The sequence below is a fragment of the Antechinus flavipes genome, chromosome 2 (genome assembly GCF_016432865.1).
Source record: "Antechinus flavipes isolate AdamAnt ecotype Samford, QLD, Australia chromosome 2, AdamAnt_v2, whole genome shotgun sequence".
NCBI classification, from domain to species: domain Eukaryota; kingdom Metazoa; phylum Chordata; class Mammalia; order Dasyuromorphia; family Dasyuridae; genus Antechinus; species Antechinus flavipes.
In genome coordinates this window covers 246,277,067-246,291,546 of record NC_067399.1, presented here as the reverse complement: position 1 = coordinate 246,291,546, position 14,480 = coordinate 246,277,067, and the positions used below count along the sequence as shown (strand labels likewise).

General features: G+C 36.1%; 1 protein-coding gene across 1 annotated transcript in view; it reads right to left on the bottom strand.

Moving 5' to 3' along the window:
* VAPB (VAMP associated protein B and C) overlaps window positions 1–14,480 on the bottom strand; it is a 66,424-nt gene that overhangs the window by 31,541 nt on the left and 20,403 nt on the right. The window contains exon 2 of the mRNA XM_051976651.1: window positions 1,201–1,353. Within this exon, the coding sequence (XP_051832611.1) occupies window positions 1,201–1,353 (153 nt within the window). The remainder of the gene's footprint in view (window positions 1–1,200; window positions 1,354–14,480) is intronic.

Here is a 14,480-nt window from a genome sequence, read left to right as displayed (position 1 = left end):
TAATAACTGATAGTTATATAATACTTTAAGGTTTACAAACTGCTTTAATATGTTATTTCATGGTCCCTATCAGAACTCTGGGAAATCAATGCTATTATTATTATTCCTTTACAAATAAGGAAACTGAGGCCAAAAAGAATTATAGAGCTTGCAGAGGATCACACAGCTATAAGTATCTCATAAAGGATTTGAATTTAGGTCTTTCACACTACAATCCAATACTACTACATCACTCAACTGTCTATCATACACTTTAACTCCCTATTCTTTCACCAAATTAGTTTGAGAAGCAGTGATAATGACCATCTTACGTCACTCTTAAAAGTTTACACAAGCACTTAAAAGGAACTGAAACTTTTCATTATTGAAATATATAAAAACAACATCCCATTACTTAGTTCTTCATAATTTTAAAACACTACTCACAATTTGGATCTAATACCCATAGTTCTTCACAAGTTGTCCTTCTGAGAAAAAACCAGCATTTTGTAATAGGTAAAATAAGGTCTTTGGAAACAAATTACTACCCTTGAGTATGGTCTAACTCCTAATAACCCCCTTTTCCTTAGCTTTCAAATACAATTATAAATTACATAATTAATTTTGGAAATAATTTCACTTAGATGAAAATATTTTCATTTAACCTTTTCCACAGAGCAAAATAATCAAATTTAATTAGGCTGTTATTTGTTGTCAAAGAGCATGCTACTTTTTTAAGGATTATTCTGAACCCATCCTGAAATGAATTCTTTGTTTACCATTTTGACTTTGCTCTAACCATTGAGGCATGAATATTGTAAACATTAAAAAGGTCTTTAAAATGTAACAGTAGAAGCTAAGCAAGATGTTAGATTTGGAGGGAAAGGGTCTTTAGAAGCTTTTTATCCAGTTCTACAATTTTGTATATGTGAAAAGTTAGGCACATAAGTTTACAAACAAAGGTCCTTGGAATCTTCTGAAAAGCCGATGTTAAACTTTCTTTAAGGTCTCTATTAAATCTAAATCCATGATCCTATATCTTAACTGTTCTTAATCTTGTTAAGGCCTTCTATCCTTTTTTTGGGAGGGGGGGAAGGAAAGGAGAGAGAAAAGTGAGGAAGGAAAATCAAAACAGTAGGGGGGAAAAAAAACCCAATATCTTTAATTTTGAAGAAGTCGTCTTTGAAATGCTGAGTTATCAACCATGGTTTTGACACTTACCAGACACATTGATTGATGTTCCTGCATCAATAATTCCACTATTGGGTCTCACACAGTACCGGCGGGGTGCAGTAGTCTTCACTTTAAAACATACATTTCGGTCAGAAGGGTTGCCAAGCTTAAGGTTGGTAGTGACAACATCTGTGAAGGGACCTATGAACAAAAAATATGAAGAGAAAATGAAGAGGATAAAAGCAAACCTCAAACTATATTCATCCACACTTTAATTACAACTTTGTGTTTTTCTGGATAAAAGATAAGTTCTTTATCACTTATATGAACTCCCCCTGAAGGAGGGATGAAAGAAGGAAATAATAAATATGGAGAAGTATACCTTGATAACTGTTCTTCATTTCTACAAGGAAGACTTAAATTCATAAAATGTGTAACCACTCATTTCTATCTACATGAATTTCCCTGGAGAAAGGGCTGTGTCTTATAACTCACAGAGATTAGAAAAAGTATAGTAAATAAGCAAGCACTCAATAATGTCTTCATTGTTGTAGTCAAAGGTGCTGAACAAATTATGTTAATTTAATAGGCTATTATTCTGGCCACTTAGTTCAACCTATACCTGAAAAGGGGGAACCTAGTCTATTCTACTTTTGGATAGATCTAATTATTTTTCTTTTAACTAAAATTTGCCTCTACAGGTTTGATCCTGAAGACCCTGCAAGTGCTTGAAGATCAATTATAATTTTCCCCCATAAGTCTTCTTTTCTATAGGATAAATATCTTCAATTCTTTCTACTGATGTTCATATGGCATGAGCTCATGGTCCATCATTCTAGTTGACCTTCTTCCTAAAACAAGGCACCCTAAACTGAATACTATACTCCAAATGTGATCCAATTGATGTAGGGGTATTTTTCCTCATTTCTAAAAGTTATGGCAATTCTCTATCTCCCCACATTAACAGTCAGTTGCCAAATCTCATCCCTTTACCTCTACAGCATTTTTTGACTCCCTTTTCTTTTGTTGCATTCAAGCAGTAACTATTCTAGTTCAGACCCTCATCATCTTAGTTGTTTCGTCTGTTTCAGGACTTTCCTTACTCAAATCCATCTTCCACCACACAACTACCAAAGTGATTTTCTAAAAGTACAAATCTGACCGTGTCATGCCACAATCAAAGAACAAATATGAACTCCTTTGTTTGGCATTTAAAGTCTCTCACAATATGGCTTCAATCTACTTTTCTGCTAAGGTCTGGATGATTATTTTCTCTCTCTCTCTCTTTTTTTTTAAATAAGGAAATTTCGTTTTCTTTATACACAATGCTATCTTTGCCCTAGCTGTCCCCATTGCTTAGAATGCAGGCCCTTTATACCTATCTTCTCTTGGAATCCCTGGTTTCCTTCAAGGCTCAGCTTAATGCCACCTTCTAAATAAAGCTTTTCTTGATCTCATAATAATTGCTCTCCTCCATTACTGGTCTCAGGTCATTTTAGTATATGCTTATATAAGTAACATATATAGTCTCCCCAGGCTAGATCATAAGCTCTTCGAAGGGAGAAGCTCTTTCACTTTTGAAAGACTTTTGAAAGGAGAGACCTACATGAACTGATGCTAAATAAAAAGAGTAGAACCAGGAGATGTACATGGCAACAAGATTATACATAGATGATCAACAATGAGACAATTCAGGCCAGTTCCAATGATCTTATGATAAAGAGAGCCATCTATACCCAGAGAGAGGACTGTGGGAACTGAGTATGGTTCATAACACAGCATTTTCACTCTTTTTGTTATTGTTTGCTTGCTTTATATTTTCTATTTTCTTTCTGATTTGATTTTTCTTGTGCAGTAAGATAATTGTATAAATATGTATACATATATTAGATTTAACATATATTTTAACATGTTTACATATATTGGATTACCTGCCACCTAGGGGAAGGGTTGACAGGGGGAAAAATTGGAACACAAGGATTTGCAAGAGTTAATGTTGAAAAATTATCCATGCATATCTTCTGAAAATTAAAAAGCTTAAAAAAATATCACAAGCTTTAAAGGAAGATGAGAGGATTTGGAGAGCAGAAAGGACAGAGTACATTCCAACAAGGGGTAATGGTTTGTTTAAACACTGCAATGCAGGAGGCAGAACATAGAGTACATATTAAGAGCCAGTAGGCTGATTTGGTTAGTCTGTAAGAGGTCATAAAGCAATATGAAATAAAGCTGTAAATGTAACTTCCTTTCTTCTTCTCCACAACCAATAAGACCGTATCATCTAGGTCAATCTCCTATTTTAGACATGATAAATAAAATGCAGAAAAGTTAAGTGATTTGCCCAAAGTTTGCAGGATCATAGATTTTGAGCTTGTGCGGACCTTAAAGATTAGGTTTAGGTTTACCTTAAATCCCAAGTTTATAGATAAGAAATCAAGACCCAGTGACTTGCCCATAGTAAACAAAACAAAACAAAAAAAGAGGAAAAGAAAAGGTGTCTATGATTGTAAGGAGGAAGTTGGCATAAGACCACTAAAATTTCACTAGGCCACACAATGACATCACTACCACACTGGTTATACCCTACAACAAGAGAATCTGGCTCTTTTTGAAGAACAGATTTTGAAGCTACAACTTAGACTTGAAATAATTTTAGTGAACAAAGGATAATATAGTATGAAGTTCTTCTAAGGTCAAATCAGATTGTCCCAAAGCTCTTTTAAAATCACCATGAAAAGAGACACACACAACTTTGACAAAAATTTAAAACACCAAGCTTCCAACACTTTTGCTCCCCAACTGTTATGCTTTAATGTGTTCTATCATGTGGATAGGGGTTAAAGAGAAGAAGTAGAATTTGACCTGAGGTCCTTTGCCTTCTTGCCTCCAAATCCAAATATTCTTGTATATCTTTGTGAGCCGCAAGGCTACAATGTAAACTAATAATTTGTCTGGCTCCTTATACACTGAAAATTGCTGTCACTCCTTCATTTTCTTATTTCATTTAAATTCATATTAATTTGGGTTTGTATTCCCTGAATACATAATGAAGAAGATAATTTCTGGAGTTGTAAAGATGGTGTGTCTATGTATGGGAAGGGGAGGGAACAAATTCCCAAATCAAATATAAACCATTTTTGGATTATCAATGTCATAACTTCCATTCAAAACTTAACCAAGGATTTATTTGCAACCCTCACCTCCAATGATTTAATCCCAAAGTTAACCAGAAGACATAAACAACATTTACAAAACATATAATGCTCAGTAGCCTTCTTTTGGAATAAGGAGAAGCTGTCAGCCCAACCAACAATAGCTCAGATACCCTCAAGTTGTTGGGCAGTGGTTACGACATGTGAAGTGTATATTAGAGTTACTCTATAAGATATATCCAGATGGAGGGACCAGTAAATTCCCTACAACTGACAAGGAATCAAAAGTCTTCTTGAGTTCAAGTTCCACATCAGACACATATGGGCTATGTTACTGTAATTTTCTAAGATTATAAGAGACCAATTGGTCTATGTGAATTGACACAGGGAATTTCCTTTCATTGAGTTCCTTACAATAGGTGTCAAAACACCTAGTAAAGAGTCAATACTCCTGCGTATGACCAACACTAAACTGAAATATAATTTGGAAATATTAAATTGCCAGTTGGACAGAGCAAAGTCATTTGCATAATCATAGCAGGCTAGAAAGAGCTGAAAGCTAGGTAGTACAATTTCCCATAGCTTGAGTTCTATAAGTTGATAATTTTGTATAGCCTAGAATGATGTTATAAATATCCAAATAGCCTTTGGTAGAAAATTGGTTCCCCACCCTTGCTCTAGATAATCTCTAAGGCCCCCTTTTAGCTCTAGAGCCTATGATTCATTCTTACCTATGGCTCCCAACCTCACAACTCCAACATTCACCTTCATTTTTATCAAGGAAAAGGCTGGGTGGAGACCCGGACCAGGCAGAGATGAAAACAAACAGAATACTAGAAGGATTTGAAAAATAAATTGCAAAGGCCTCAAACCCAATGATAAAACAAAACAAAACAAATTACAATCCAGATTTTCCAGAATGAAAGGTAGTTTAAAAATAATGATTCCCTGGGGGTAGCAAGCTTGGAAGGGGGTAGAGCCCGGAATTACTTTTCTCATAAATATATAAGGAAAAAGTTGCCTAGGAAAAAGATTTTCCAATTTGGTTAATGAAACTGTTTTTTTTAAAAAGAGGTAGTTATGTACTTAAGTGTCATTTGTAGAATGGGAAAATTAATGTGATGCCCCCAATAATTAGTGCATTCCTTTCCCCCATATTTCCTCTGTATATGTTCTTTCTCATATCAGTGTTCCCCATTTGAAAACAGGCTCCTTAAATGTAGGGATCCTAGTGCCCAGCAAATAGTATAAGTAGGATTACAGATTCAGAACTGGAAAGAACTTTCAACTATTGAGCTCACCTTTAAGTGACTTGCCCAAGATCACCCTGCTAGCTAAATGTCTAGGGACAGATCTAAACTCAAAAAAGATGAATTCTTCCTGGTTTCCAGCCCAGTGTTCCATCTACTATATCACCTTGCTTCCCTATTAGTTTTTTCCCTTAGTCCTAAAAAAAAAAGCAGAACCTTTTAAAAGTATTTATTACATTATATAAATTTCTTATTCTGAAAACATATATCAAGATTTTTAAAGTATCTACATCTCATCTCTGTCTCTTGGTGATAAGGTCCTAGGTAGCTAGGTGGGCAGAGAAAGGCTGAAGCACGGATAAGATTATAATACTCCCTAAGGTAAGCAGGGAAAGGAACAGCCTTAAGAGCTGGGGATCTCTAGAAACCTCACCTTTACTTTTCCAATCAGAAAGCAATTATGATGTCAAACCCCCAAGGTTATATTTCCCTTAGGAAAAAAATCTGATTATGGCCTATAAAAGATCTGCCTATGGTACAGCTATTTGCTAATTACTTTTCAGAACTAAGCCTGCTATGAGGTGCTCTCACCTCTTCATAACATCTTTGCTTTAATAGCTTCTTCCTCCTGATGAATTCCATTAGGAAATTGGTCTTTCTCCTTGTTAATTGTTAAAACCCTTTTCCTTGCTAACTCTTATGTGCTATTCATATAATAAAATAGTAAAACATTAATAACCTCTGATGGATGTCTAATTGTGGTTGCTCCATGTCACGTGAATTTTTATGTAATATTATTTTACTCTCTCAAATTTATTGCTCTCCCCAAATCACGCCTAGTGCCTAATTTTACAACTTCTCTGGCTTCTTTCAGGACCCTCTTCGATAAGAAGCTGTTTTTTGTCCTTCTCTTGGTGCCTCCCCTCTGAAATTTAGACCAATCTAGTGTGCATTTATAGTATCTGTATACATAGATGTTTACATTTGAGCTCCTTGAGAGCGCGAGCTGGTTTTTGCCCTTCTTTCTGTACAAATCCCTAGCACTTGACAAAGTGTCAAATATATCAAGTAATTAGTAAATGCTAGTGGACTAAATGATTATATTCCATTGGAAGACAAATTTCTTGAAGGCAAAAGATTTTTGTCTTTCATGTGGCAGCTTGATAGCACAGTAGAATGCTGGACTTGAGCTAGGGAGAGCTAAGTTCAAATCCAGCCTGAATATATAGTTGCTAAGCTATATATATCATGGCAAGTCACTTAACCTACCAGCCTTAGTTTTCTCATACTTAACATGAAAATAATAAGAGCACTTCTAAATTCTAGCTATTATCCACTTGTGATTCTGTTGGTGAAGAAATTAGCATTTATTAAGTCCTATTATGTGTCAAGTATTGTGCTAAAGTACATTACAAATATTATCTCATTTGATCTTTACAACCCTGTGGAAGTAGGTTCTATCATTATCCTCATTTTACATGTAGGGTAACCAAGACAGAGGTTTTGTAAGTTAGTCTTGAGAATTATACAGGGCCAAGCAATATATCGGAGAAAGCATTTGAAGGGGTCTTGTTGACCCAATTGGGTATCCCTTATCCATCTTCTCATCCTAGATCATACAACTGAACTACAATTTATTCACAATTCTCAGGATCTCAGGATACTTTTGCAGGTATGAGTATGTATAAAACATTTAGTATGGAAACTCCTATACAAAAGATAAAATCTGTAACTTCAGGGCTAAAAGAATTAACCATGGGGACTATCCCAGAATCACACAGCTAGTCTCATTCATATATATGGTACAACATTTGAATTTAGATCTTTGTCACTCTAAAACTTTCTTTATATAAAGCTATGAGGTAGAGAAGAAAAGTATTCTTCTATCTGACATATGAAGAAACTATGGCTCTTAGGGATTCAGTGGTCTGAATGGTATCAGACACTTAGGACTTTTAAGTTACTCAAACTAAAATGAAGGCTCTCCTTTCTAATTTATGACTATCCAAAGCAAATTAGCTGAATTTGCACAGCAAAATTCATAACAAGCATGTTTGACAAGGAGGATGAAAAAAATACACCAGAACTAACAACTTTGTCTCAGACTCTTCCGGGACATGCTCTAGGTTTTCATGGTATTGTTCTCACCAGTTCTTCCCCTAAGTATGTGACTATTCTTTCTCAGACTCTTTTTCTGGATCTTCAACCAGAGCACATTAATTACCGTATATACTCTCGAGTATAAGCCGACCCGAATATAAGCCGAGGCCCCTAATTTTAACTCAAAAATCTGGGAAAACTTATTATATCAGTAGGTTTAGGTAGCGCACCGGTGCCCGCAGAGGAGGAGAGCGGGTGCCAGTATACGTATGTAGAGCGGTTGCCAGCATTAGTATACAGTCCGGTTACCGACTGTGATACTACAGGAACAGCTGCATCACCGTAGCAACGGCCGCCCCTATAGTATCACAGTCGGCACTCGCGCTGTATACTACACAGCAGGGGGGCATTTAAAGGGATATTTACACATGTTTTATCTAGTGACTCAAGTATAAGCCGAGGAGGGGATTTTCTGCCCAAAAATTGGGCAGAAAAACTCGGCTTATACTCGAGTATATATGGTAATAATGTGCGGGCCACCAAGTCCCTGGCCCTAAGTCCTTTTCTTTAGCTGTACTTGGTGATCTCACTGACTCTCAGGGAGGGATTTGGTGATGGGAATGAGACATCCCAACAATAAAATGAAATTTACTTAGCCTTAATATAGAAAGAATATTCAACAAAGTTATGAGAGCTCAGCTAGATCACTGATTGACCAATAACAGCAACTAGGCTAAGCCCCAATTGGTCACAGTTTGAGATCTGATTTACTCAGTAAGTGTCAACAGTAATTGTTTCTGTTTTGGTCAGAAACCCTGAGGTCTTCCCTTTCCCAGTAGGATTTTTTTTTTTTTTAAACTAGGTAAAAGAAGCTATCCTCTGCCTCTTTTCTTACCTAGCCTTAATCACTGGTTGGGTGTTGCCTCAGTGAAATTGAGACCTGTTAAAGACTTTAGCTAAAAAAGGCCAAGGTCTCCCACTGTGACCAGAGCCATCTCTAGCTCTCTTGATCTGTATCTTGGACCCTTTGGAGGAGAAAATGAGCCTGGTAACCTTACCCAGTCCTCCCTCACTTAAATCCGACTCATTTGCATGTCATGGCATCACCAATCTGATATCATGGACCTTTTGAAGAAAGAAGGACAAACAATAATCTTGCCCTTCCCTCTTACCAATCTCATCTCCTGTGCTTCTAACATGAGATCTCAAATTCAATGCACCCCCCAAAAAGAATTCACTGTTCAAAAAAGAATCTTTTCCCTCTCCAAACTTTCCCCAACTTTCCTATTACTTTCAAGGGTACCACTGTTATCCTAGAGGCCCAGGATGGCACTCTTAAGCTCATTCTTGACTTTCACTTGATTATATGGCTCACACCGCGTGACCAATCTGTTAGTCAAGTTTTGTCTTTTCTACTTTTGCAACATCTCTTGACTTCCTCTTCTTATATTCACAATGCAGATCTTCAACATACTTAGACTGAATTACTGCAATAGTTTTCTGGTCTCTACTTGTCTATCAAAATGATTTTCCTAAAGGGTAGGTCTGACCATATCATCCTTTTATCCAATATATGCCAGTGGTTCCCTATTCCCTAAAGAATTAAATGTAAAATGCCGACTGTCCTTGACATGTTTTTTTTCCTCTTTTCTCCAATTACCTGATAAAACAGTTTTTAAACATCTTTAAAAAAAGTTTTGCATTCCAAATTCTATCCCTTCCTGAGATGGTAAACAATCCAATATAGATTATATATATGAAATCATGTAAAATTTTTCCACATCACTCATGTTGTACAAGAAGACTCAAAACAAAAACAAAAACAAAAAAAACCCATAAAGGAAGAAGGGAGGGAGGAAAGAAAAAAAAATCTCCTCCCTACCTTTCTAGACTTCATACACTTTACTCCCCTCTATAAATTTGTGATCCAATGTCACTGGTCAACATGATGTTCCTTTTAGATGATTCCATTTCTGCTTTTGCAATGGCTGTCCTTCATGCCTCAAATGGTCTTTTCCAATTCCTAGTTTCCTTCAAGATTCATTCATATCCTACCTTCTGCAGAAAGCCTCTTAGACTCTCCCCTTCCTATTGTTTTCTTTTTGTGATGGCTTTCCATTTTCAAAGCATATATTATGAACATAATTACTTATGTTCCCTTGAACCACATTTTTGTTAGTCAAGATTATTCTGTTAAAAAAAAGAACTGCTCAAGCAAAAACTATTTACCCACATAAGTTTTCATATTAATCATATCATAAAAATGCAGAATTGAAGGGGACCTCACAAATCATATAATTCATTCTGTACTTGTCAATTCAAAGTTTTGCCAGATTTCTAGTGACAGGAAATTCACCAGAAAACTTCCTTGTACTAGCAATCACAGTACCACAAATTTAGAGCTAAAAGAGATCCTAAAGGTCATTTAATCCAATACCTTCTTTTTTACAAAGGAGGAAACGAAGGTCCACATGGTGACTAAAAACCTTGCAAAAGGTTACTCCAAGTACAGACTTGGGATTTGAATCCACATTCCCTGACTCCAATAATCCAGTACTTCATGACAACAATGAGAAAATCTATCATTTTTACCTTCTCTTCCTTTATTAATGAATTAGGATTCACAGATTTGATTTTTTTAAAAAAGTAACTGATAAAACACTATTCAAAATTGTCACCTGTATTTCACAGAATTGTCATTTCCATGAACATACTAATAAATTAAACAACAATAACAACATTTTACACAGCAACAACTTACATCTGTAAACTGTCTTACAACCACCCCATAAGCTATACAAATATAGTCACTTCTGTAGAGGACATGAGGAAACAGACTGATATGGTAAATAATATTCCAGAGAATACATAGCTAGTTAAATTTCTTAAGTAGGATCAAAACTCTAATCTCCTGACTTAAAGTTTAGCATTCTTTTGATTATATTATACTACCTTTAGATCTCAAAATATATGTCTTTTGGCCTGGACTTAACATTTTGTATGCAGAACTCCTGAGAGATAATTCCTTCTGCCAATACAGATTGGTAGCAAGTCTGACATAGTGAAAAAAATTGGGTCTCATGATCAAAAAAAACCCTCACCCCTCCCCCCCAAAAAAAACAAACAAACAAACAAACAAACAAACAAAAAAACCAGTAAGACCTGGTCAGCTCAAGTCCTACCTGTAACAAACTGGCTATATGATGCAACTCTCTAAAATATAATTGCTGTTAAAGAATATAAGATCCTGGAAGACAGGAACCATGTAATTTTTGTATCTGGCATGTAGTAGCCAATAAATGCTGACTGATTAAAATTTTTCGAACACAGAAGGATAAAACATGTTCTTTTTTGGCCTCAGAGGGAAGAGATACAATCAACAGACAGATGTTACATGGAGGGAGATTTCAGATCAAATTGAGGATCACCCAAAGGACAATGAGAAGGTACATGGTGGGTATGAAAAGGCTGAAATGCTTCAAAGATTTATGTAGGAGATGCTATGTAAGGTATATCAAAGAAATGTATAATGGAAAATGGAAATGCACTTGTCATATGGTTAGAGTAAATGATGACTGGTATGCTACATTGGTTTTCCTGGGATGTCAAGAGAATCATTAGGTGGACCCCCTGGCAAACTTATGAAGGAACGGACAACTGTCACACAAGATAAGGATGTATCATTTGAGTGCTGAGTTAAAGGAATAAACAGTCTCAACTAGAATATTAAAGCAATAAAAAAGGGAAAGACTTCCTAAGATTATAATCCAATGATGAATGGGGGAATAAGAGGAGGGAAAGATGCATGGAATTAAAAGTTCAAGGATAGGCTGACTGTATGAAATTCATGCTTTAGCTATGGTTGGACTTTAACAAAAATTCACTTTAACCCATACTAAGTGATCTCAGATTTTGTCTAACTCAGATTCTATACTTCTATATGCTAAAATATAAATCATTGAATATTTATTTTCATTTCATCAAAGGAAAATTTTCAAAAGTTAGATCAGAAATTTTTTTTTCCTTTTACGATAATAAAGGAATAACTAGAAAAATATATATTTATCAGGAAGTCAAAATTATAAAAATTAAATTTCTCAACTTCTGCATGGACATTACCTAAAATATGAAAGGAAGAAAACGAGAATGAGAAAAGACTAGCATAATCCACAAAGTCTTCATGTCTTTTTCCTTCTAACTATATGTTCTTTTTATAATCCTCGTGATGTATCTATGCATGAAACACTCATGGTAGTAGGTTCTTCCCTCATTAGATGGTTTCAAGCAAAGGCTGGATGACTACTTGTTCAGTATAGAAGGAATTCTTTATGATGTATGAATTGGAGAAGGTGTTTACATATATTTCTTTCAACTCTGAAATTTTGTGTATATGAAATTGGGTAAACCTATTATTTTAATTATTCCTCAAAGCAATCTCATGTAGCAAGTATGGAAAGAATCTCCTTTTTACAGATGAGATAAGTGAAGTGAGGGATATTCAAGGTAACTAGGCTGCACAGTGGAGAGAGAGCTGGGCCTGAAGTCCAGGAAGACCTGAGTTCAAATTCACCCACAGATACTTCCTAGCAGTGTGACCCTTAGCAAGTCACCAAACTTGTAAAATGGGGAGAACAGCATCAAACTCAGGGTATTAAATGAGTTGTTTATAATGCACTTAACACAGTGCCTAAAACATATTAGATACTTAATAAATACTAGTCCTCTCTCACCTCCTCAAAGATACACCCAGTGTCACAGTGCAAAGGAAGCACTTGAAGTAGACCTCAAAAACTATAAGCTCATTTAACTTCAAAGACCAGGGTGTGTGTGTGTGTGTGTGTGTGTGTAAGATTTGGGGGAATGGGAGTGGTGAAAGATGGATGGGGTAGAAGGAGAACATCTTTAAATTAGTTTAAAAGAAAATATTTTCTTAGGGAGACAAAACCTGTGGTTTTATGGGTGTAGTAGCTCCAGGTGAGAAACTCCCTCAACCAAAGCAGATCTTTATCTTTTCTGCAACCAATCTTATTTTACTTTTTTTAAATTTAAATTTTATTTTATTTTATAATAATTTTATATTGACAGAATCCATGCCACGGTAATTTTTTTTTTTACAACATTATCCCTTGCACTTGTTTCTGTTCCGATTTTTCCCCTCCCTCTCTCCACTCTCTCCCCTAGATGGCAAGCAGTCCTATAAATGTTAAATATGTTGCAGTATATCCTAGATACAATATATGTTTGCAGAACCGAACAGTTCTCTTGTTGCACAGGGAGAATTGGATTCAGACGGTAAAAATAACCCGGGAAGAAAAATAAAAATGCAAGTAGTTCACATTTGTCTCCCAGTGTTCTTTCTTTGGGTGTAGCTGCTTCTGTCCATCATTTATCAACTGAAATTCAGTAGGGTCTCTTTGTCAAAGAAATCCACTTCCATCAGAATACATCCTCATACAATATCGTTGTTGAAGTGTATAATGATCTCCGGGTTCTGCTCATTTCACTTAGCATCAGTTCATGTAAGTCTCTCCAAGCCTCTCTGTATTCATCCTGCTGGTCATTTCTTACAGAACAATAATATTCCATAATATCCATATGCCACAATTTACCCAGCCATTCTCCAACTGATGGGCATCCATTCAATTTCCAGTTTCTAGCCACTACAAACAGGGCTGCCACAAACATTTTGGCACATACAGGTCCCTTTCCCTTCTTTAGTATCTCTTTGGGACAAAACCCCAGAAGTAACACTGCTGGATCAAAAGGTATGCACAGCTTGATAACTTTTGGGGCATAATTCCAGATTGCTCTCCAGAATGGTTGGACTCGTTCACAACTCCACCAACAATGCATCAGTGTCCCAGTTTTCCTGCATCCCCTCCCAATATTCATCGTTATTTTTTCCCGTCATCTTAGCCAATCTGACAGGTGTGTAGTGGTATCTCAGAGTTGTTTTAATTTGCATTTCTCTGATCAATAGTGCAATCTTATTTTACTAAAGGGCACTGGAAAGTTAACTGATAAATCACAAAACAAGCAAGTACTGGATTTTAACAGGGGTATGAGATGAGCTATCCATCTACTATGGCCTAATGCTTCTCAAAAAAAAAAAAAAAAAAAAAAAAAAAAGCAAAATTATACGACTGTTACCTAAAATATTGATCCAACATTTAAATAGCACCTTCTTAATAATGATTCTTCTGAGATGTGAGGCAGATTGTAGTACCAAAGCTGCCTCTCTGGTGCAGGCCCCTTATCTTCTCATACTTGTTGCACTAGCCTGCAGGTGGCTTGGACTGTCTCAAGTCTCCCCCACCCCAACCCACCTTCTGTTCCAGTCACCCTTTCCAATCCAGTCCTACAGATCCAACTATCTCTCCACCCCCCCCACCCCCCATAACATATAGCAGCGCCCTAACATTTCTAGAATCAAGTACAATAATACTGTTCGGCCTTTGAAACCCTTCAAAACCTAGTTTCTTCTCTTCCAATTTTCTTAGCATACTTAACTCTCTGCCACATACTCTTCAATCTAGAGACACTGGCTTCCTAAGTCTGTTCCATGATCAAGACATTCCATCTCTCAGCTGTCCCCCGTACCTAGAACCTATCCTTCCCCCTGACTTCTCTACCTTCCTTCCACTCCCAAGTAAAATCCTGTCTTCTATAAAAAGAAAGTCTTTCCCAACCTCTCTTAATTCTAGTGCTTTATCTCTGTTTATTATTTACTGTTTATCCTGAATACATATATGTATATATATATATATATATATATATTTTGTACACAATAGTTTGTTTCTAGTCTCTCCCATTAGATTGTGAGCTC